The 26,062-nt window shown below is 40.7% G+C and overlaps 2 protein-coding genes across 2 annotated transcripts in view; one reads left to right on the top strand and one right to left on the bottom strand.

Moving 5' to 3' along the window:
* Nucleotides 1–26,062, top strand: part of LOC126262488 (zinc finger protein 384-like) — a 463,059-nt gene that overhangs the window by 197,639 nt on the left and 239,358 nt on the right. The gene's annotated exons all lie outside the window — the stretch shown is intronic.
* On the bottom strand, nucleotides 174–9,205 carry LOC126262489 (putative beta-carotene-binding protein). The gene is made up of 6 exons (XM_049959154.1): nucleotides 9,096–9,205; nucleotides 7,595–7,693; nucleotides 5,923–6,073; nucleotides 4,577–4,713; nucleotides 3,609–3,761; nucleotides 174–1,674 (listed from the first exon to the last, which is right to left on the bottom strand). The coding sequence occupies exons 1-6, from the start codon at nucleotides 9,160–9,162 to the stop codon at nucleotides 1,472–1,474; spliced, it is 810 nt and encodes a 269-aa protein (XP_049815111.1). The 5' UTR covers nucleotides 9,163–9,205; the 3' UTR covers nucleotides 174–1,471.

Genomic DNA, 26,062 nt, shown 5'->3' on the forward strand with positions numbered 1-26,062 from the left:
GTTCGTCCCTGCATTACCCGAGTGTGACCTCGGGCAAGTTAAGCAAACCATATGAAGTGGTATTCGTCTTTTTTTATATATTACATGACATCCTAATAGATAGCGACTCTTGGAAATAAACACTGTAATTTCCATTCTTGGGAAACAACTGACTGACAAGACAGAAATCAAAATAGTCTCAGATCTTTTTATTACTTATGACAGATTATTTCAGAAAATTAAAATATTTCAAAACATACACACAGTTATGTCATTATTTAACGCTAGAATTAATATAACAGTCATTACTGATTCTTCGACAAACTGGTCCTACCCAGAATGTCTTTTTTAATACAAATATACCGTTAATTGGTAGTACGTATATATTCAAAATACTGCCGTGCTTACTTTGAAGTAAGAACGTGCTTCGAGAGCGTTCTCTGTGTTCGTAAAAAAAATTTGCACTCTGTAAATCATCAGCGCCTTTGATTCCAGTATGTACTCGAAGACAGGGTAGTAATACATTGGTTCTTTGTCGGCTATAAAGAGACTGCACAAAGTTTGATACAATTACTGACAGCTCGAGAAAATAAAATCCTGTAGATGTAAAACGACAGAAACTAAGATTTCCGAAAACTGAAACATTTTCTGTTACTGTTCGTAATTTACCATTTGAAACACTAGAGCGCTTTGATCAATACTGACCACCTTCTACCCAACATGAGAGATTTGTTATAAACTTTGATATCTATAGATTCTGCTCTTATGTAAAACAGCATGAAACACACCTAATTCGATGGAGCTAAACTCAGTGAAGCACCAAAAAAGCAGACACCTTCATCGATTGTGTGGAATGCCTATACAAGCGCCATACCCATTACAGTTTCTGGGCCGAATTCAACGAAAGCGTAACTGATATTGGTTTGTTATACAATTCCCGCCTTAGGGTTATTGTTTATTATGGCCAGTACACAGAAACGTAGTTACAGAGATTAGTTGCTGAAATTGAGAAAGGTGAGGAAGAACTTGTCTGTGGCCTCGTCGATGAATACCTCCAAGTATGTACTTTAAATGATTTAGGAAAACTACAGAAAAACCAAATTTGGATGGACAGGCGATAGTTTGAACGCCATAGAGAGTTTAATGTCTTGAATATTGCTCTACCTCGTTCAGCACTTTAATTTGTATTTGACCGAAATGTCCTGGTGTGTGTAACTAATTACTAACTAGATTATCTTACAGGGAGAGAAATGTCTACCTTAGTACTTTAATATAAGTAGCGCGAGCCTTAGGAACGAATGAAATGTGTGCATTGGTGCAACTGCAGTCTTCGGGTAGATACGGATCTCACGTGCGCTGATAGTAGCAATCTTAAACAAATAGCCTGTTTTATGCATTCAAACAACTGCGGACATACAGGCCGCCTCGTTTCATTAGCGATGGAAATATAGATTCCATGAAATAAATAGGAAGTTTTGCAATAATTGAAACATCAGGCATGTTGTGGTTGGACCGCGCTGAAGGAATCGCTGTAAACGGACCTCTTAGGGAAGAGCTGGTCGTAGGGTACAGTGCTGAAGACGGCTTGTGCACGCTGGCGGTATACTTCGGCCAACCATTTCTCCAGCGTCGGCAGGAGTTCGGGTTGGACAACCTTCGTGGCGACGCTGTTTATGAACATATTTCCGGCGTTCACTGCAAACAGAGAAATGACAGTCTGAAATTGATCTTCTAGCAGAAACTGAAAATGAGAAAGTTTGATTTGAAAACTGTAATGATACCGTAGTTTAATGAGTTTTCAGCGCATACATATATGGGGAAGAAGCAAACAAAATAAGATTATAATGTAACTTATCACTGACGCGCCTTCGTCAGAGGCGTAGAAGAATGGGGTAGGTAAGTATCCGTTACTTATTGAAAGGAACAATCTCAGAATTCCTCTGAAGTGACTTGTGGACACTGGAAAATCAAAGTGTGTTGAAATCATGAATACAAGTCTCACCGCAGATGTGAAGCATTCATTCCACTGGATTAACTGACTTCACGGTGACATCCATTTTTAACTACTGTCTTCTCACATTAGACTGGTAGAACCTGCTGTCGTAGCCCAGATCGCTGAAGCACACCTGTGCGGTGGCACTCGATTCGGATTTAACCTGGTTCCAGCCCTGATGGTGGATGAAATTTTCAGTGCCATGTATTTGGTCGGCGAGGGGACGAGAGATGGTGGCCTAAAGTTCCTGATCACTAGTCTTTCCGTCAGTGTCCTGGATTTTTTTCCAAACCTCTCCGCAATTTCTAATGAAGTGAGGGCATATGATACTGTTGACGGTGCTTTGTCCATCAGATGTGGAGGTTAAACGCGGCGGCCCCTTAGTGCTATTCTAGAGGAGGAGGCTGTGTGTCGCCACTGGGCTTCCCCCTCAGTTTCCTCCTCATCCGCGCCATCATCATCGTCATCATAAAACACGAACGTAACAGTAAGCTATACAGTCATCCATTACACTCACGTACTCTTCACGAATGCACATTCCACAGCTCTCACACATCCGTAAGGAAAGGGACCAATGTGCCAGGGCGAAGAAGATATTTTCCGGCAGGCAACTGAATCCACACCGTGGGATTTCCCAACCAGCTTTTACATACCGTATTTAATTTTAGTCATGGTTGACGTAGGGCTAATAGATAGTCCAACTGAGTCAGCGTATTTCTGAGCTGTTTAAGCATTTATGCAAGAGGTGTGCAAAAATTTTGAGAAATGGAAATCGTAAATTTCGATTGTAATTTCTTTGGACGGTATCTTTGGTTCAAGCTGAGACACTCGCCGTACATATGTGACTTTTTACTGATTTACGAGCACACAATTTTCCAACAACGCGCAATGTCCACTTTTCATATCTATTCGGATGCGTTGAAGATTGCAATGAATGCTTGTGATGCGCAATATTACTTTCATATATACTGGCCTCAGATGCACACAAGGTGGTTGTACAAGTAGCTGGAGCAAGGCAACCAAACACGAAATTGGGTTTTGATTGCTCTCGGTCACCAATTTGTAACCAATTCAACGACAATTTACAACATTTTTCAAAATTTCTTTTTCTTTTGGAGAGGATGGGCATGAAGTATCCCCCTCATCTTGGTAATGCTCGTTATGGTAAATGATTTGGGGTTGTTATGATCAATTTAAGGTATAGACACACATTCTAAAACAGAGCTGTCAAGCGAGTAAGAGATCTGCTTGATCGACAGGAATACAACAGATGTATGAGGTGACACTTGGGAGACAAGACTGAATGAAATGAAATGAAATTGAAACGGACGTGGACGGGACATACTTCCAGTGGAACAGATAATAATTAGATCAAGTAATTCGTTTGCTGTAATCCAGGGAATAAGGAAAAATCGGTACCTTGACAATGTAAAGTGTGTAGAGGAGATTACACAACGTGCATATAAATAGATAGGATAAATAGAAATGAAGGGCTTAACGCTTGCAGAACTATGGTGGGGTCTTTGTACAGCATCTGACGTCAAATTCTCGATAACGATGATGATGATGATGATGATGATAGCAAGGTAAAGTATTCAATAAAACAATGTGTGCAAGTTTTCCGCTAATAACCTACCTAGAGGCTTGTAGTCCCCGAAGAGGCCAGTGAGTTCATACTGGCTTTGGCCCAAGTCGAGCTTGACGCTGACAGAGTCCACCTTGAGGTATGACTGATCCCCGTCAGCAGTCTCGAGATGTCCAGCGTACGTCACGTCCGCGTTGCCTCCGCCTGAAATGTGACGACCAGGGCTCTGTTAGTATCCAGTTAGGATGATTCGTTCTACATACATCAACACAGTAAGCCGAAATAGTAATTCTAATATCCTTACTATAAACTTGATAGCCAATACAGTCGGCCCAATTGTTTTTTAAACTCTGTCCACAACTGAATCGCACACCACACTTCTCAGACGAAAAAGGCAATATTCCTACATCATCTACCAATTAGACATTGGTCCTTCAAATTTTAAAGATCCTCAGCCATCACTATACATTTTATTTTGTTTTCCTTACATAGCTACTTCGTTAATATGTTTGTTCCTTTCACTACGTATTCTGTTACGTTTGGCTTAATTTTCACACTCGCATTCAGAACATTCTCAGGATTTTTAATACTGGCTACCACGTGCTAATGTTTTCACTGATAAAGTTGATATGTGAAGCAACATTTGATCTTAACTGTCAAATATTTCAGCTAAATGTTACCTACCGTCTGAAAGTTGTGTGTCAGTGATATGCGTCGCTATTGAAAGAATGGTCTATGCTAATTTCCGCTTACTTTATTCGCGAAAATGTTATAACTTACTGATCTTTATTTGAAGATATGACATTCGTTAATACTATATGACACACTGATACACGCAGATAATTACACCTTTACTCTATCCCAGCTTATGCCTTAGGCTGACATGATATCGGCATATGAAAATAGTAAGGGATTTAGAATATTTGTTATTTCATTTTTTCCTTACATATTTAGAATATATAACCCACAGTAATTTGACCCGTCTTTTGTTATTGGTTTATGTGGTTATTTATACTTACGCATAGAAACCTTGAAGGAACCACTGCCGTCCAGAGGGACGCCGAGGACTTTTCCGGACATGGCGTAGGCGCCCTCTAACGCGTTGACGCCGTCAATGTGGGTAACGACGCGGATGCGGTTGTTGACGTTATCCACCCTGGAAACACAATGCCGCCGAATTAAATGACTCTAAATACAGATGGATAACAGAGCTCGGGATCCGAGCGAGAGATAAATAGATCGGTGGGTAGGTAGTGAGGTACAGACAGACGACAGACAGCGCAGCAAGTTCCGATTACTACCTAAATGTGATACTGGCTGAACAAGATAAGTTGCGTTATCGATTTTTGCGACGTGAGGCACAAACATGAGGCGTGAAATGTTCTAACTAATGGATGAACATTAAGAGTCAGAAATTATAGGTCATAGAGGGATCATCATAAAAAGCTTCACACGGAATTAGTCGATCTATTATTTTCAGATATTCTGTCATCCTCACATACTGAAAGCTTATAAAATCAACCTAATCAATAGCTTTTATTTAGTGAACAACGTCTTAGGAAAATGATATCCAGTGACTTGGAAATCATATTGTTTGACAAAATACGTTACTACCTGATTGGTCTGGTCCTATAACACACGGTGTTTCGTCTACTTTGACACGCAAACGAATTTCTTCCAATAATCACATACACAGTATATTAGATTAGGGAGGTTTTGAAAAGGTACACCTTTTTTCCGAGGCACTGCAGACCACTGTCAGCAAGCAATCCTGCACTTCTTATATTCATGTAAAATGTCTGTTGTCAACAAGACATTAACTCCAAGCTAGTACCCATACATACTACGAAAGAAGGAGTGGATAAGTAATTAAATTCAGTAAATGAGAGAGAAAGAGCCGACCAAGTATTTTCCCATGTAAATGTGTAAGTAACAATTTTGGCTGCACCTCTTACTAGGTTTAAAACAGCGAATAACCTGACAGTCGCAAGCAATGGATATAATGGGATTGGGGGGGAGGGGGAGGGGAGGTGGTAGTTAACAAGGGTATGTATATCGCTGGCCTCCGTTCAGGAGAGTTAAAACTTGGAAAAAACTTAATTCCTAAAGAAGTGAGCGCGGCTGCAGGGCAAAACGAGACTAAAAGGAAGAAATGAGAACTGCCACGCGTTTCTGGAGTCAACCAAGCATCTTGTTGTCTGCCGGAGTGCGCGTGACTGTAGAGGAGACCGAGACAATTTCAGTCGACCTACCCAGCTGAGTTAACGCCAGCAGTCCACACCGTGGCGCATGTGGTGATCCATGTTTCACGGAACAGCGGTACAGCAGTTGCCTGCCGACACGATGAGGAGAAAACGAAACTTACTGCAGGTTGTCGACGACGGAGCGGCCCAGGCCGGTGAAACGGGCGTTGTCGAGGCGGAACTTGAGGGCCAGCCCTCTGGAGTTGGTCTGCCACGTCAGCGGCGGCAGCTCGTCCATGGGGTCGATGGGAGCGGCACCCATCTGCGGAATGCCTGCGGACAGATGTCAGCAGTTCACACGCGACAGCTCATCTCACACTGAAACTCACGTTACGAAGGTTACCTGCTTATGATTGCTATCCTTCAACATAAACTTGTTTTGCGTGGAGTGTATACGCTCTACCTTTACTTAAGAGTTTATGAATGGTGTCTTAGAGTGGGTAAGAAGATCGAAAGGCATTTACAAAATGGTTCCTATGTAATGCTGTAGGGGACAAATACATTAATCGTTTCTTCATTGTTCGACCGATTTAAGCCAGTTTAAAACTTGCGGGGCTACTCAGGTTCATAACACAAATTTCTGAAGCAAGTAACATCTGACAGCAGAGTCGCCGTTTCGAGCACCTTCGTATTCTCTTGGTTCTTTTCTTGTAAGCGTCTCACTTCGAAACCGTATACAGTTATTTTACTTCAAAAGCTTTAATGTTTATATAAGAATTAAAGCTATCTGATATTAACTATGATGGGTAGCGGCAAACATTTCTTTATAAAACAGAAAAGTTTAAACTTCGATGAGTTTGTAAACGTAAACACACTGTCATCAACAAAAAATTCCAGAACAAAAAATTGCCACACAGGACATGGGTTCAATTCTCGTTTCTGCCAGAGATTGTGCGTTGGCGGGAGGACTGGAACGGGGTCACTAAGCCTCGTGATGCCAACGAGAATGAGAAGCTGAGGCTTCAAGGTCTGTAAAGCCGACAACGCCCGGGAAAGCGGTGTGCTCACCCCAGACTCCTTCATACAGCCAGAGAATGACACGGTGGCCGTCCGGCCCTGATAGGCCCGTCTTCGACCAGAGCAGCGGAACTTTGCTTTCCTTTCCTGTGAAGATGTCTCCGGTTGATGTAAATAGCTGACCCGTCCCACAATCCCCCTTCTCTCCTCCATCCACTAACATACATGCTGCCCTCTTTCATATTACCAAGGCTTCATCAGAAATCAGTTGCTTAACATAGAGGCAAAAGTCATATGTATTTTACCTCTATGTGATTTATCTGCGTTGAATTGTCTGTATTAACATTATAACAATTCTAATTTTTTCATCAGTTGTAATCTGAGTTAACTGCGTAAGCTCACTGGGTCCATAAGTGCTTCTCACCCAATTATAACAAGTGCAAAAAGCTGTAAGAGGCGTTATAGCTTGGCAAATTATAGTTAATTATAGGCATTCTGCATTCCTTTATTATTATTACTAATCAAGTCATGATGTAGCTGATATTCATGGGTTCATGTTATGTTGAGATATCAGACGGAGATAGTAGATCAGAACTGCTAAAGAGCATTCAGTCTGTGATGCCCTGCAAAGTACAAATAACGTCAAGATACAACTTCGTGTTCTAAGAATGGCGCAAGTGAGCTACTGAGCACTATTATTTAACTTAAACATCAAAGAAGTTTCGCATAGTTCCCAGTAGTGAAAATCTTGTACTCGTCTCCGTTCAAAAGATGGGCTTGCTTCTGTTACACGCGGAGTAGACCTTACCGTTAACAGACGTACTTCCCAGTACTCACCAGTAGCCAGATGTGGCACTGCGTCCTGTAGAGCCTTCCGCCGACATTCGACGACGTTAGGCTCGTCGTCAGCACATGTCTTGACGCCGAGAGGTGTCGCTGAAAGGCAAGAATAGTTCATACACAATATGCCGTTTCGATAAATTTTCTGGCAGTCATGACAACCTGTCAGCTGCGCTCAGGGTGTTCTGTCTCCCTAGGACTAAGGGAGCAACATACCTTACATGACGCAGTTGAAGCTGAGTCGTGATACACTACTGGAACGGAATAACCGAACTTAAAACGTCCAAAAGTGGCATGAAAAAATGAAGCGTTCCGGTTTTACTTTTAGCAGTTATGATTAAAATTGCACACGGAACATCAGCTGGAGAATCGAGTAAACAAACGCTGTACTGTTGTTAAACTGACAAGCTGCAAATATACCGGTATTAAAAAAAATTGTTCTGTGTAATCATCAAAGGCGTCCCGCTGCAATAAGTGGCGTAATTTTCCGATATATTTTGGCTGTTGCCTGTGCTATCTTCGTGACAAGCAAGAAGCTACATTTCAGTTTCGATCGTTTTGTGGTAAGATCCAGAGAAGGAACAAAACAAATAACTTTTATGTCAGAATATAACTGGAATAAGTATGGTAGATCATTCCAGACCAAAGGTACAGCTTTGACAAGATCTCTAGATCTATTCTGAAATGTTTATATCTCCCATTACTTATCAAGATTTGTAAACAATTCTCCTTGACTATCCATATAACTGCTCTAATGTGATGTACAACTGCGTCGCGTTACACATAACACTTCTGGAAAATATTATACTGAGTCTTCAGCAAAAGCAACACTATACTAGGATAAAAACAATTTTTATTTAAATAGGGATAGTGACGCAGATACAGCTGCAGTACAGGAACAGTAAGAATATTATTGAAATATTTGTGAGTGGTAACACGTGAAACAAATACTCATCTCAGCATACATTGTAAGCAACAGAGCGATTGGAGGAAGCAAATATTTTTTGAATCAGTTCATAAAATCAAGAAGTATAAGAACTTCTACTGCTTCAGTAAAACAATTTATGGTGAGTGAGGGCTTTGTCCATAGAAATGGGAAAAGACTGCCAAGGGGCTTTCTTAACTAAGAACGCCAAACTTAGCAGAAGAATCGAAATGAGTTGAAAGCTTTGAAGCAAACTCACTAGAAACTACCTAGCTCAAGCCAACGTGTATCTATCGATACACAGACGCCCGTGTTGCGGCCACAATGACTCAGTCACTATGAATTTTAAATTCACAATAGAACTTGAACACGAAGTCTGGTTACAGTAAAGGCAGAGAAAATGCAACTCGCAGCACGTTAAGCAGACGACTGCATCGGCCGTCGAAATTACGTGCAGAAAAATGGAATCAACAGCAACGAGAGCACGTTACGAAAGTGAAATTTGCTTCAAGTTTGGGAAACCACTGGAGCGTTTGCGATGGCGTCGATTTGAAGTACTGGCGGCAGACTTACCTATCTCGGCGACGGCCAGGCCAGCAACGAGCAACAGAGAGGAGGCGACGGCGATACGGCAGCACATGTCTGGGCTTTGCTGGACGTTGCGGCTTCGAGTGCCGGCGCCATGTCCGGCCGCCCTTATATATGTCCGGAGCGCGCGCGCTGCGCCAGGCCCTGCTGCGCCGCGCGGCCGCCAAGCCTCCCCACTCCGGCCGCAACAACCCTGTAGCCGCTGCGGCACTCGTTCCCACTTACGTAACTGCTGTAAACCTCTAGGTCGTCATTGAAAACTTTTTCAAACTTAATCACACTCGTATTGGGAGCTGACGCCATGGCCGTATGTACAGCCTGCTTATTGTAATGTTTCACGAATTTCTTTAAGTAACCGCTCCTGTTATATTTTTCACTTACCAGACTACACGTGACAAATTTGATCGGTTTTATCGGGAAAACTGGTGATATTTCCTGCAGAGTTCCTCCTTTTCGATTCTGAGTTGTATTCTTCGTCGTTACACAATCGACAAACCACATCTTTTCCTCAAAGAGTGTGTTTGAACAAGCAACACAACGTTACATTCGTCGTCTATCTATTGCTCTAAACGAGTATACTTAATTCTGTTTACGATGTAGCAGTATTATTGTGTTCTCCCCGATTTCAGTAGCTACTTGTCATACATTCAGATGACAGAAGTCATGTGGATTGCAATATGCACACATTGCGGTAGTATCTCGTACGCAAGATATAAAAATGCGGTGCGCTGTCATTTGTACTCAAGTGAACAAGTGAAAAGGTTCGCGGTGTGATTACGGCCTTACGACGAGAACTAACAGACGCTCAGTGTGGAATGGTAGTTGGAGCTAGACACAGGGGACACACCATTTCGCAAATCGTTAGGGTATTCTATATTCCGAGATCCACAGTGTCAAGAGTATGCTGAGAATAGCAAAATTCACTTAACGAACGAGAGTAGCGGCTTTTGCGTAGGGTTGTCAGCTCTAAAGGACAAGCAGAACTGTGAAATATCCACAGAAACAAATGCGGGACATACGACGGATGTCTCCGTAATCACAGTGACGCGAAATTTGGCGATAATGGGCTATGGCAGCAGACGGCCGACGCGAGTGCTTTCCATACAGCACGATATCCGATACCGCCTGTAGCGCCTCTTCTGGGCTCGTGATCATATCAGTCTTGTGACTGATTTAATGCGGCACGCCACAAATTCCTATCCTGCGCCAAGCTCTTCATCTCAGAAGAGAGCACTTGCAACCTACGTCATTTGCGGTGTGTATCCAAATCTCGTCTTCCTCTACAGTTTTTGCCCTCTACAGTTCCCTCTATTACCATGGAGGTCATTTCCTGATGTCGTAACACAGGTCCTTCCATTCTCTCCATCCTTCTTGTCAGTGTTTTCCACATATTCATTTTCTCTCCGACTCTGCGCAGAATCTCCTCATTCCGTAAATTATCAGTAAACCTAATTTCCCACATTCATCTGCAGCACCACATCTCAAATTCTTCGAGTCTCTCCTATTTCGGTTTTCCCACAGGCCTATGTTTGATACTGGTAGACTTCTCTTGGCTAGGAATGCCCTTTATGCCAGTGCTAGTCTCCTTTTGATGTCCTCCTTGCTTCATCCGTGATGCGTTGTTTTGCTGCTTAAGTAGCGGAACTCCTTAAGTCCATGTACTTCATGACCATCAATCCTGATGTTAATTTTCTCACTGTTCTCATTTCAGCTACTTCTAAATTCTTTCGTCATTCTTCTATTTGTTCTGTTCGCATTAAGCTCTTCATTCCATTCAGCCGCACATGTAATTATTCTTCACTTTCAATCAGGATAGCAATGTCATCAGCGAACCGTATCATTACATCCTTTCGCCTTGAATTTCGGTCCCACTCCTGAATCTTCTTTTTATTTCCACCATTGACCCTTTGATGTACAACTTGAACAATATGGGCGAAAGACTTCATACCTGTCTTACATCTTTTTTAATTGAATACTTCATTCTCGGTCGTCTACTACTGTTATTCCTTCTTGGGTCTTGTACATATTGTATATTGTCCGTTTGTCCCTATAGCTTACCCGTTATTTTTCTCAGAATTTCGAACATCATGCACCATTTTGCGTTGTCGAACGCTTTTTCCAGGTCGACTAATCCTATTAACGTGTCTCGATTTTTCGCCTACCGGTGTGGCCGAGATGTTCTAGGCGCTTCAGTCTGGAACCGTGCGACCGCTACGGTCGCGAGTTCGAATCCTGCCTCGGGCATGGATGTGTGTGGTGTCATTAGGTTAGTTACGTTTAAGCAGTTCTAAGTTCTAGGGGACTGATGACCTCAGACGTTAAATCCCATAGTGCTCAGAACCATTTTAACCATTTTTGGAGAAATATTATCTATCCCTTCTGCCTAATTCGATCTCAACTCTTCCAGAGCTCTTTTTAATTCTGATTCTAATACTGGATCCCCCATCTCTTCTAAATCGACTCCTGTTTCTTATTCTTTCACATAAGACGAATTTTCCCCCTCATGTAGGCCTTCAATGTACGCTTTCCACCTATCCGCTCTCTCCTCTGCATTTAACAGTGGAATTCCTGTTGCGTTCTTAATGTGTTATCACCCTTGCTTTTAATTTCACAGAAAGTCATTTTTACTTTCCTCTAAGCCAGTTAGTCCTTCCGACAGTCATTTCTTTTTCAACTTTTTCACATTTTTCATGCAGCCAATTCGTCTTACCTCCCTATATTTCCCATTTATTACCTTCTTTAGTGACTTGTATTTCTGTGTTTCTGAAATTCCCTGAACATTTCTGTACTTCCTTCTTTCATCGTTCAACTGAAATATTTCTTCTGAAAGCCATCGTTTCTAAGCAGTTACCTTTCTTGTATCCTTGTTTTTCCTTCCATCTTCTGTGATTGCCATTTTTAAAAACGTCCATTCCCCTTCAACTGTACTGCCTACTGAACTATTCCTATTTGCTGTATCTACAGCCTTCGAGAACTTCTCGTCATTCCTTAGTACTTCTGTATTCCACTTATTTGCGTATTGATTCTTCCTGACCAATCTTTTAAACTTTAGCCTACTCTTCATCACTACTACATTGTGATCTGAGTCTATATCGGTTCCTGGGTACGCCTTATAAGCCAATATTTGATTTCGGAAATTCTGTCTGACCATAATGTAATCTAACTGAAATCGTCTCGCATCAACAGGCCTTTTCCAAGTTTTTGAACAAAGTATTCGCTGTTATTAGCTTAAATTTGTAATAGAACTCAATTAGTCTTTCTCCTCCCTGATTCCTTGTCCTAAACGTATAAGCTTCTCTGATCATTTCTTCTGCTCCTTCCCCTAAACTGCATTCCAGCCCCCATGACTGACTTTTTTTCTCCCTTTACTTACTGTACTACGTTCTTCTTCATCTTCAGCTTGCAACGTCGACCTGTGTAGCGGAAATATATCTAGATTGAGCCTTTGTATTTCCCTTTTCATAGTTTCTACCTTCCCTACCACGTTCAAGCTTCTGCTATTCCAAACCCCAACTCGTAGAACGTTATCCTTTCGTAGGTTATTCGATCTTTGGGCCATAGATTACTGTAAAACAGTGGCCTGGTTAAATGAGTCCCCATTTCCGTTGATAAGAGCTGATGATAGGGTTTGAGTGTGGTGCATACGTGACGAAGCCACGTACCCAAGTTGTTAACAAGGCACTCTAGAAGATGGAGGTGCCTCCGTCATGGTGTGGCCGTGTTTACATCAAATAGACTGGGTCTTCTGGTCCAACTGAACCGATCATTGACTGGAAATGGTTATGTTCCGATAACTGGAAACCATTTTCAAACATGCATGGACTTTATGTTCTCAAACACGATGAGCTTTTCATGGTTGACATGCGTCATGTCACCAGCCTACAGTTGTTCGCCATTGGTGTGAAGAACATTCTGGGAAATTCGAGTGAATGATTTGGCCGCCCAGATCGCCCAGAATGAATCCCATCGAACATTTATGTGACGTAATCGACAGAATTATTCGCGCACCAAATCTTGAACCGGCAACACTTCCGTAATTATGGACGACTACAGAAGCAGCAAGGCTCAATGTTACCGCAGGGGGCATCCGACGACTTGAGTCCACGACGCGCCGAGCTGCTGCACCACGATGGACAAAACGAGGCCCAGCACGATGTTAGGGGGTGTCTCGTGAGCTTTATCACCTCAGGCTCTGCTTACACGATTCTTGAACATACGCAGCTACTTGTTTTTGATACTTTCCTGTACTACAGAGTAATGTTATTTCATAAATTTTTGGACAGAAGATACATCCTTGCCCTGTGAGTTTGCTTTGCGGTCTAGTCCGCATGGTCGGGCGAGACTCTGTGTACAGCGGAATCATCCAGCTGCCTTAGCGACATCGACACTGTAACGAACCAAAAGGTCATTTAATGATTCATGAATAAACTGTCTTAAAATATTTAATTCATTCTAAAATCCAATTTTTTTGGTGTGTATCTAAATAATCAACAACCAGATCCAAAAAAGAATTTAATTTCCTTAACCGGCTTCAGACTCTTGGTGTCCTTCTTCAGAAGATTATAACTGTCACATTGTTTGCGAGTATCAACAATAAGATGCACGCAGCCTATTGCTGTGGTCACATAGTTCATAGTTGCTGTACCATAAGACCACAGGAAAAGTGCTGCATGTTGATATTCGCAAACAATGCAGTTATTATTATCTTCTGAAAGAGAAAATCAGCCTTCTTTTACTGCAACTGGTTGCTGATTATTTCGATATACGAAATGACAGTTGCTGAAGATGAACCAAATGGCAATTTTTTGTATATTCATATTTCCGAAATCGACTGTTTGAAATTCTTACGACGGTTATCGATCCAACAAATGCAAACTGAATATATCCATAGGATATTTTCCCAAGCGATGACAAACTTGGATAGGTGATAAGAGAGCAAAGAATGTGATTTTTTAAAAATACTTTTATTAGTATGAAGACAGTGGTCAGGTTTCATTTTTTGCTGAAAATGATAAGATAATAAATTATGAGGTACCCGACAGAACTGGCGAGAACAGAAAAATGTGGAAAGTGCTAAGTGGAAGTTGGGACAGGATGGTAAGAAATGTGATAAGACCTGAGACAAGAACTTCCACGGTACTAGAGCCAGCCAGAAACGGTCATTGTTGTGGAAAATAGACACTGTAATATATGCAAAAAGAAAACTGACAAGACTGAGTAGGAGGCGCGCTCTGAGAGTTCTATACAAACCTAGTTACGTATATAGGTAGTTCATCTATAGGTTTTAATGAGTGAATTTGTGGTTTTCAATATATGTCACATACATGGCCGTATCATTTCATAAATTTTTACACCGCCAAGCAACCGCAAACCCCAGTTTTTGGCATAAATTTCCGATTGGTACCTCTACCTATTTCTGAGAAAAAGGGTTCTTATCAGAAGGGCAGACAGAGAGACAAGCGATATATAGTAAAAATATATTCTTTATGTGATAGGATTACAAAATTGGAGATTTTCATATTTAATTGCCAAATTTAATGATTCCAGATAGGCAGGAAGTCCCTTATAGGTATTGATGATTGAGTTTCCGACCATGGCTGTTTAGTTTTTAGGCTTGTTTCATTATGGCAACCTTGATGTATTAGCTTAAATGGAAAACGGGGCATGTTTTAATTGTCCTGTTTTACCTTACATCCAGTGATGATGAACCATGAAAAACCATTGTATGCTAATAACTACGACGGTAATATTGACTCTCAAAGATATAGTGCCTTCGAGTGGCAGCAGCGATGCTAAAAAGAGAATGTTGCACTTTGTATCTGTGACTTCGTTAGCCGACCTGGATGATTTTTTAATGTTTATATTTTGTTTTGTGTTGTCTTCCTAGCGGGAGTAGAGAGAGGTATATGTCGTTTTAAGAAAGACATAGCCCCCCATTGCAATCAGAATTGTGACTTGAATGTTTGTTGTCTACATAGAAAAGGTGGAAGGATTACAAACCATTGTAATTCGAAGGAGCTCATTTTGATGAATAAACGGCGAATATAATCATCATCAAGAAAAATGAAACGGGAACAGGTAATTCATACTTTTAAAAACCCGACACTGCACATTGGAAATTATGTATGTTTGAGTTTTACCAGCAAGATTTACATCCCGTAGCGAAAATAATTTCAAGAGCCTGCATCGAATTTATAATAACCCGGATCAAAACAAACGACGAGCGACTTCGCCGTTTTTTCTCAAAAGTAACATTCAATAGCACGAACGTGGACTTCTCGCTACATCGATTAAGGATCTGCTGACATTTTCATTCCCATCCCGTTTTTCTTTGAGTTTGTGCAGAACCATCAATACTAAATAGTCGACCGCCGCAGCTGTGGAGTCCCGGAATCGACATCGCTGAGATTCAGAAGAAGAATTCTTCCTCCTGTGAATCTCTATTGGTGGAGATACAATAATAATAACTCTTATTATTTTTAGAGAATCTTCAACATTTTTGCTCCTAAAACTCGTGCAATTAATTTCACAAACATTGATAACAATCTTATTTTTATTTTTTTATCTGCAAAGTCACCCAGCATAGTAAACAGTCATTCAAGAGAGAATTAGTACATTATTACAATTAACGTGGGGAAGTGATATTATAGACTTAGATCGTTTTTTCTTCATGTTGTACTAAAAACAAGATTTTATGAGGAATAGAAGGAAGTATATAAAGAATATTTCGAGTCACAATTTTCTGCTGTGCATTACAACTGATTTAGATTTATGTTATAGTTAAGTTCCTGACATTTACTGAAGGAACTCCGGCTGGAGAAGTCGACACTTCCTGTTATTATTTTCTGTTTTATGTACATATAGTTCCATTTCCTCCAACACATCCGGTTGCCTCTTATTGCGGATTCAACATGACCAACGATTGAGAAACACAGGTATTTCTTGTGCATAATTATAAATCATTTAATACTATTATTTTATTATATAGCAAATACATGCATTAGCATTTGTTTTTGTGGGTCAAGTTAAGTTTCGACTGTTTACAGTGCGTTTCTAGGAAATATCTTGTGTTATTTTGAAATTCTGACTCTCTACCTAGGCCAAAATTTTCGAAATTAAAAATTCTGTAATATCTAATCAGTAGTCCACGATTTGATGACTGCATTAGTGCCTGTTATTTTCTGAGATGTGAGGTGTTGTTCTGCAGTTAAATGTACGGAATATGTTGTGTCTGGTTTGAATTTCTAATCCTCGCAGCCAAGGCTTAATTTTCCAAGGTATACATTCGGAATCATCTTTTTGAATAAACTTATGACATTACATCCCATTAAAGTAAACGCAAGTTCATTCTGCTTACATACTGCACCTAAACTTGTAAAGAAATGACGAAAAACGAACTTTTACGTTACTACTACCGTTTGTTTTCACACAGGCGACATTAGTGAACTCGCGAACGTTATACATTCTCGCACATTTACAAAATCAAGTGTACCTACTGTATCTTATTTCGTTGATTCCTTGCTTCAAAACTTGTGACCATGTGTGCGGCAACCTCATTCTAACTGCCGTAAAGACCCTCTCCTAGAAATGGATGTTACATAGCAAGAATAATTTGCCATGGAACAGGAAGAGAAAATATGTGCCCTTCAAGAACAGTTGGAGGATGCAAGGAAAGAACTGCTAGGGATTAGAGAAAGCAGGGAGCGAAAGGAAGGAGCGAGGAAGGTTATATGGAAGTTGACAAAAAGGCGGCTAGGAATAGGACGAGGTATGTGAGTTTCATTGCGTACACTAATAACATGTTTCAGCAGCTGTCTAAGATAAATGATAGATAATTGGTACAAGCAGTTGCATGAAATATACAAGTCCAGAAGTGATCAAGAATCGTAAGTGTGAGAAAATTAGTTAGAGAGAAGGAGATACTGTTGCTAGTATGTAGCCACTGGCGTCGAGCAGGTCGTCACTTCCTAAACCAACACGATGAACAGCGCTGAACGTACTACCAAATAGTGAGAGGTGGTAACACATGGTGCACCGAAAAACACTGACAACATGATAGTTTCGGTGGTCCATGCATAATGACGTATGGACGTACTGACTTCCAAATCTTTGAACACGGTACAGTCAGCGGTCGACATTCTTGTGACACTTTTCTCCTCGCCATGTGCGTCATTTCAGGGCTGCATTCTGCCTTAACTTCATTTTCACGGATGAAAATCTAAGACGACATCGAACAGCACATGTGGATGAGCTCTTGCAACATGGGGATATTCGAGAGTTGACTGGCCTGCCCGTTTCCCCGAACTAAATCCCAACAAGCACATGGTGGACGCGGTTGAGTAAAGGCATTGCAGCATGACTCCATGCAACAATGACCTTCCTGCAGTTGTCAACAGCGCTGGTAGAAGGTGTAAAGCCCTGCCACAGAACTCCTTGCCAATCTTGCGTCCAGGATGGGAGAACGTCGCAGAGAATGCATTGCAGTCCGTGTTGATCACAGGCCCTATTATGAACCATAACCCACCTCTTTTAATGTCCAGGGGACCATCATGAAGCGCGGAGACTTCAGTGTAATTATTGCCTTTGCTGTTCGTCTCATTGCGTATTTCCTTCATTTACCTTCTTTACTGTACAGTATTATACTGTACCGTACTATCCAGTAGCAGTTCTTTCTATGTATTATTTAAGATGAGCCATGTTACTTGGCAGAAACAAATCACTCGAAAGTTACTTCCGTCCTTACGGTGGCCGAGCGGTTCTAGGCGCTTTAGTCTGGAACGGCGTGACCGCTACGGTCGCAGGTTCGAATCCTGCCTCGGGCATGGATGTGTGTGATGTCCTTCGGTTTGTTAGGTTAAGTAGTTCTCAGTTCTAGGGGACTGATGACCTCAGATGTTAAGTCCCATAGTGCTCAGAGCCATTTCAACCATTTGAACCGTCCTTACGTATTGGACACCAGTGTTTATATCAAAAAATAATCTTACCACGGTTACTGACGAGACACATTTTTAAATGTCTGGTACTAATCTAACAGAATTGTGAAAGCCTACACCATCTTGTGAAACTTTGACCGAAGAAGTTTCACTCTGATGTAAACACCAAACTAAACTTTTCCTCATGGCTTTGCTGGCATACACGTTCGACACATTCCACTCTTCCACACATCTCCTCTGTCCTTCTCTATCATTTATTCCTACCCTAGCGTCTCGTCGATATCATCCTCTCACTCCTATCTGTGCATGTCCTCCACAATCTCGCTGGGACTCCATTTCCTCCTCCCTCTCTCTTTACACCCTCCCCTGCCCCCTCTCTCCTGCCATATCTTATCCCCCCACCCCCAGCATTATTCTCTCCCTCTCTCACTCCATCTCATATTCCCCTGCTCTCCAACCACCTCCACCTCCCCGACCTCTCCGTGCAGCTTCTCCTCCACTCTCTCTCTCTATGTTTGCTCATCCTCCAACCATCTTTCTGGTCATCTCCTCTGCCCCCCGCCTCTGGCATATTCGTCACCCCCTCTGTTCATCCCCTTCTCCCCTCTTCTCACTTTCTCCTGCCCCCGGTCGATCTACCACTCCCCTGTCTCTTTTTCCATGCCCTCAGTCCCCATCCATTTGTCCATCTGCTCCTTCCCCTCTCTGCATCTCCTTTTCTGTCTCCACCTCTGTCCATTTCCTCCTCCTCCTCCTCTCCCTGACCATGAGCTACTGTACTTTCTGTCCATCTACTTATCCTCCCTCTCTGTCTGTCCATCTCTTCCTTAAATCATCTCTCTGCCTACCTCCTATCCCCCTCCCTCTCTGTCCATCTCCTCCTACACCCATCCCTCTTTCCATTTGCATATCTCCTTGCATCCTTCTCTTCCTGCAACCATCACCTCTTGCCCATCCCTTAGTATCTATTTCCTTCTTCTCCTCCCCCTCTTCCTCTCCATCTCTTTCCCCCTTTTGCCCTTCCCTTCCTTCCCTTTTCTGTCCATTACTTCTCAGCCCCCTCTCTACCTCTCATCCTCTCCTGCACTCTCTTTTGCTCCTTCTCCTACCACCGCAAACTTTTCCAGCTGTGCTCATCTGCATATGTTGCCCATGCAAAGCAGCTGTGCTGGCAGTGTGCGAGAATTCCTACTTGTAATGATACACTTCCATTTTTCTCGAAATTTCGTGAACATCGCGCACATATTACGATAAGCATGCACACTATATACATTTTAATAAGTAATACAGGCTGTTTAGATGATGAAATATTTAATCTTTGAAGTTTTATTGCGTTTACAAAATGTGAGAAATCACACAATAAATAATTTTATTTATTTTCGAGATATCGCCTCTGACACTGACTTTGAGAGTGTCACATCCCTCATTGCTGTCGTCTTTGATCGTCTTTCTCATGCGTGTCTGTGTCTACAAACGGTCCATGTCATTCTACAATTTAAGTCATACCTAACAAAACAGCTTATTCCTTCGAGCCCTTAAAATTGTAGCTGATTGCAGCTTTTTAACAAGCCATAGTACTGAATGCAGGAGCAGTTTGCTTGTAATACTTGTCATCCATTGCATTTTTTCTTCGCTCCCCTAGTAAATTAGTGATGAAAGAAACAACATTAGATGATGGCAGTTTACATGGTAGCATACAAATTATCAGATCGAATATACTTTATGTATTTAGACACTACTGCAACATACACATCACATTTTCTGAAGCAACCTAGAATACTGCGACATCATACATAAGCTAAAACATTAATTTGAGCTTTGTACTTATCCTGAGGTAGGTCCCAAATAATCGATTTAAACATCACACTTTTTGCATTCTCGATGTATTTTGCAGACATTTTAGAATATTGTGACATCATAGATAAGGAAAATAGTTAACTTAAGGTCGTGTGTCTTAAACTGATTGTGGTTCATAACTAGAACTTTGAACGTTCCTGTCAAGTACAGACACCTGTTGGTAACAGTGAGAACAACTAATGTTACAGGGATCGAACTAATTTCACTTTTTGACTGCGAAGTCATCTGTTGGAAACAGTAATCGCATTTTCAGAATTTATGGAATAATATCTAAGGCAAAACTTATGTCTGATAACTGTGTATTCCTATTTCGTTACTAATATTTTACAGGCAGTTATTGGTTTAAAATTATTTATAAAGCATGTGTTATATATTAGTTCCAATATTCCACTGACAATATGGCTTCGAATCACATTTATCGATTGACAGATGAGCCAGTCCATAAACGATTTGTTGGAAGTCAGTAATGCTAACAATTAGTCATTTTCGGTATTGTAGGAAATTCTGATACTTTGACGCATTTTTTGTTAAATATTTTGGATCGTTTTTGACATAGTGCAGATGGGGCTATATTGTAATAGTAAAACTAGGCTCTGACGGGAGAAGAGAGAAGTGTGTAATGTAGTTTTTGATAAATAATTCGGGTTATTCGATACTTTTGAGTGCAGCCCAGATGGAGCTACTCTGTAATTTGCTTTTACATTTCAGTTCTACCTAATGACTGGAGGAGAGGGGGGGAGAGATATTTAATGTACTTTTTATTAAAGAATCTCAGCTCACTAAAATAACTTGTGTCCCACCCAGAAAGTGATTTATTGTAAATGGCTCTTGCTTTTTCAATACTAGGTTCTGGCTGGAAGAGAGGAGAGGCAGAAATGGAAAAATATGCAGCGTGTGTACAATGCATGTTTGGCCTTACAGTCATTTTAGTATTATATCAGAGGTATATGTGTATATACGCGAGAGAGAATTGTCATGGCATGTGCTTCGATAAGTGCCGATGTGAAAAGGAATACCACTCAGTCCATAATAAGAAGATTGCAGCACTGTATTGATACCAAAGGTCATCACTTCGAACATCTGTAAATGGACATTCATTCCACCCTTTTGACCTTCGTTGACCTTTAAAGACCTTACTGTTACACATCATTCGATTTGTGTCTATAGCCGCTGTCAGAAAAGAAGTACCAAACTATAGCATCCCATTTAAAAAACAAAGTTGACTTCCATATCTCTGACGCAACCCCACCTAGCAACAAAAGCCCCACAAACTTTTCAGCTGCTATCATACTTCCGAAGTTATTCTTGGGGCAATAGTTAGTGACTCATCTTGTATATCGGAAATAATGACTAACTTTCACTTTAATCTGATGTTTTTACTTTCTATTGTATATTTACACCGTTTTAATACTATGCTCTGGTTGGTTGGAGATAATTTAAGAATTCATCAGAAATAATCTACTTTGATGTCATTTTTTTCCCTGTTGAAACTTGACTATTTCCACCATCTTTAATTTTTAATACTGCTCTATGATTGGCTGGAGATAGGTGGGAAAAGGAGTTGGACGACATGGGATGAGGGAGGTGGGGTAAGCAGTTGTCAATTTCCATTTATTCAGTGGTTGGTTGATTGTATTAGCTGATGATGTAATGAGTTGATGGTCAGCACGGATGTCATGCTTGATCTTTAAAAAAGGTCAAAGTAGGTGGGCCACAATGCCCATATCCATAATATTGACATGATAGACCCGAAACTCATTTTGGCAATGATACAAAACATTATAATAATATTTGTAGCTGTCTACAATATTCTCCATATTTCTTAGGGAATTCTTTGATATACCTCAGTAACAATATTGGTCTGGGCATCTGACCCTAATTGAAAACTGGGTGAATTTACTTAGATTCTGATAAGCGTTTTAATTAAATGTCAAACTTGTTTGAAGTTTGAGTAATCTCAGCCCATTGGACCCTATCTGCTATGTAAGATGGGAATCAGTCGCAAGCTATACAAATTATTCCTAAATATCTTGGACATATTTCAGAAAATATATCTCTCTTGTTTAGCTATCACTTTTGTATATATTATGGCTGACTGTGCACTTTTATCCCTTATGAACCCAAACTGTGATGTACTTCGAAATTTTTCATTCTAGTATTTCATTAATCTGTCTTTGAAAACAGAGTAGATTATTTTTTAGAATGATTATTGGGTGGACATCTGCTTGTAGTGTTTTAGGTCTTATGTCTAGAATATCCTTAGCAGAGTTACCATTGCTGCCAGCTTAAATACTCTGGAAAGTTCCCTGATGTGAATGGCTCATTCAAGAAATTCATGACTTTGTCTTTCAAAACTGATTTTATTATTAGTTAATGACAGCAGCAAAGATATCTGACCGCGGTTTTTCATGTCTTCTGCATAACACTCTTTCACTAGCAAAATTACAGTTGTCGTCAGTTTTAAAAACTCTGGGAATTTCTCTCATACGAATGACACTACTATTATGTTTGTTCAGGGAACTTGTGTGCTCAATATGTATTGTTCGATCACAAAGACTGGTGCTCCTTCTACTTCTGCGGTCTTATAATCTTTTTGTTTCTTTGCAGTTTTAATGACTCCATCCCAATGACCTTGCTGCACTGGTAACATAAGTGCCCATCAGATCAACGAAGTCAAGCGCCGTCGGGCTTGGATAGCGTTTGAATGGGTAACTGTCCGGTCTGATGAGCGCTGTTGGCAAGCAAGTTGCACTCAGCCCTTGTGAGACCAACTGTGGAGTTACTTGATGGGGAAGTAGCGGCTCCAGTCGCGAAAACTGGCAACGACTGGGAGAGCATTGTGTTGACCATATGCTCCTCCATATCTGCATACAGTGACTCCTGTGGGCTTAGGATGATACTGCGGCCGGTTGGTACTGTTAGGCCTTCAAGGCCTGTTTGGACGTAGTGTTTAATGACTACATGCTCTTTGTGTAGTGATGACATTTATGTTAATTCATGGTTCTGTTCGTTCATTGTAGCTTTTTTACAGCAGTCACTATGCTGTCATAGAAGTTTTTCTGCTCTATATGAAGAACTCTTGTTAACTGAATCCCTTTCATAGTACTGATCATTTATTGTTATCTCAAAAGTACAAAGCATGTAATCGGTAAAATGAAATCGATCGTTGACATGAGTTTATACATTGGTTGCCCAGCAATTGGCCTCGTCAAGTGTATTCCTACTGCTCTCACCACGGCTCTAATACTGCATGTGGCTGGAGATGAGTATCACTGAAGTAGATGGATGTTAGTCCGCACAGTACCATTGACTCCACAGGAGAACCCCATTCATGCTGGTTGGCCTTGTATCTTGTGGTACCAGAGCGTAGCCTTCCAGGTTGTCCACTTCTCTGAATGACCAGGAGGCAGCTCCTCCTTCAGAAATATACACTCCTCCAAATGTTGACATTACCCCCATAACTTTGACACCCTTTCTTGCTGTAATTTTCCTGGAAGAGCTTCAGATGTTGTGAAGAAGTTCTTACTTGATTTCAGCTGAGGATGTGGTGGCTGGTGGCCATGCAAAGGATGGGCTTCCGTAGTTGTAGCAATGATTTTCTGGCATATAGCAGTTATCTCGCGTCTTATTTCAGGAGTGGCTCCAACAGAAACACAGTGGAGTTCATCGACGAGTGTAGGTATTCTGAGGTAACGGGCTAATTGTGACGCCCTGAAAATATTCTAAGTTTGGAGTTGGCATGTCCGTACGGGCCGCTCGGCCAGCCGGGGCCCGGCAGCAAACACGTGGGGCCGAAAGTTAGCCGACAAGAGGGGTAGTCCCAGCGCATGGTCCAACCACGTGATACTGTGTCGATGAAGGAGACACGCTGTGAAACCTTTATGGCAGTCATTTCTCAGATTAGATTAGATTAGATTAGTGTTTCGTTCCATAGATCCGTGCTGAGGAGATCCTCGTGGATGTGGAACATGTCAATTTTTTTTAAAAGCTGAAACAACAGTACTAATAGTATGAATATATACATTTGTTTCTATTAAAAAATTCGTCAATGGAGTAGAAGGAGTTGGCCACTAGTAAGTCTTACAGGCTCCTTTTAAACTGATCTTTATTTGTAACTAAATTTTTTATGTTTACTGGCAAATTATTGAAGATGAGTGTTCCTGAGTAGTGGGCCCCTTTTTGAACTAAAGTAAGTGCTTTTAAGTCCTTGTGCAGATCATTTTTGTTCCTGGTATTGTATGTATGAACTGAGCTCTTTATTGGAAAAAGATATATATTATTTAGGACAAATTTCATTAAGGAGTAAATATTCTGGGAGGCAGTATACCCAGTTCTTTGAAGAGGTTTCTACAGTACGTCCATGAATTTACTCCACAAATAATACGTATTACACGCTTTTGGGCTCTGAAAACTTTTGTTTGACTTGAGGAGTTACCCAAAAATATTATATCATATGACATTATCGAATGAAAGTAGGCAAAGTATGCAAGCTTTTTCATTTTTATGTCGCCTATGTCGGCTAACACTCGAATTGCAAATACAGATTTGTTAAGGCGTTTCTGCAGTTCTGTGGTGTGCTCCTCCCAACTGAATTTATTATCAAGTTGTAATCCCAGGAATTTAAGACTGTCAACCTCTTCTATCTGATCTTCTTTGTACTTTATGCATACGCTGGGTGGAAACCTCTTACAGGTTCTGAATTGCATATAGTGAGTCTTTTCGAAGTTTAATGTCAGTGAGTTGGCTTTAAACCATTTATTTATATCCATGAAAATATCATTAGCAGATCTTTCTAGAACTACACTCGACATACTATTTATTGCAATACTTGTATCATCTGCAAACAAAACGAACTCTGCTTCTGGCAGTGTAACTGATGAGAGATCATTAACGTACACAAGAAAAAGCAATGGCCCTAAGATGGATCCTTGTGGGACACCACATGTAATTTCTTCCCATTCTGATGATGACTGATGACTTAATTCACTAGTCCCTTGCACTGACACCCTTTGTTTCCTGTTAGTGAGGTATGACTTGAACCATTTTGCAGCACTGCCCGTGACACCATAGAATTCTAATTTACTTAAAAGGATGTTGTGGTTCACACAATCGAATGCCTTTGACAAATCACAGAAAATACCTGCTGCTTGTAATTTGTTATTTAATGAATTAAGTACATTTTCACTGTAGGTGTAAATAGCCTTCTCGATATCAGAACCCTTCAGAAATCCAAACTGTGTTCTTGATAATATCTTATTTGTGGTCAGATGGTTGAGCAACTGCCTGTACATTACTTTTTCTAAAATTTTTGAGAATGCTAGCAAAAGTGAAATCGGTCTGTAGTTTGATGGTATCTCTTTATCCCCTTTCTTGAATAGAGGCTAAACATCTGCATATTTTAGCCAGTCAGGAATTGTCCCAGTTATAATTGACTGGTTACACAAGTAACTTAGAATTGTACTAAACTCACAAGAACATGCCTTAATTAACTTTGTTGATATTTCATCGTAACCACTAGAATGCTTTGTTTTTAATGATTTTGTTACAGAAGTTCATATAGAAATTAATAGTAGCCAGATGAATCATGATACCTCAAAAAGAAATATGTACATTACCATTATTTACACGATTCTGATGGTGTAATCAGATTTTCAATATATTTATTAGTTTAAAGTTTAGTATCTGACGATAAATTATACCAGTAACACCCAGCAACGAATTTCCAAAATCTGAACGGTTCAGCCGATTTGGTCTATCTACGTGTCTTTAGAAATCTATTAGTTTAAACCTAAATTAGTATGAATTACAGGCATGTAACTTAAATAGTACATGAGTTATTGGAGGTCAAAGTGGCCGATTACTATGGATCAGGTCAGGCTAAAAAATGTTCAAATGTGTGTGAAATCGTATGAGACTTCACTTAGTCCCTAAGCTTACACACTACTTAACCTAAATTATCCTAAGGACAAACGCACACAACTGCAGCGCCTTTAGACCGCTCGGATAATCCCGCGCGGCCCACGTCAGGCCATAAGTACTCCACAGTTACACGAAGAAACGGTAGCAGCCTGCTTATAAATATATTTATTCATCTCTGTCTTTGTTTATATCCGATATATACTATTCATGAAGAAATTGGTTAAATATTTACTGTGTTTAGAA

Source organism: Schistocerca nitens, chromosome 6, assembly GCF_023898315.1.
Source record: "Schistocerca nitens isolate TAMUIC-IGC-003100 chromosome 6, iqSchNite1.1, whole genome shotgun sequence".
Lineage (NCBI taxonomy): Eukaryota > Metazoa > Arthropoda > Insecta > Orthoptera > Acrididae > Schistocerca > Schistocerca nitens.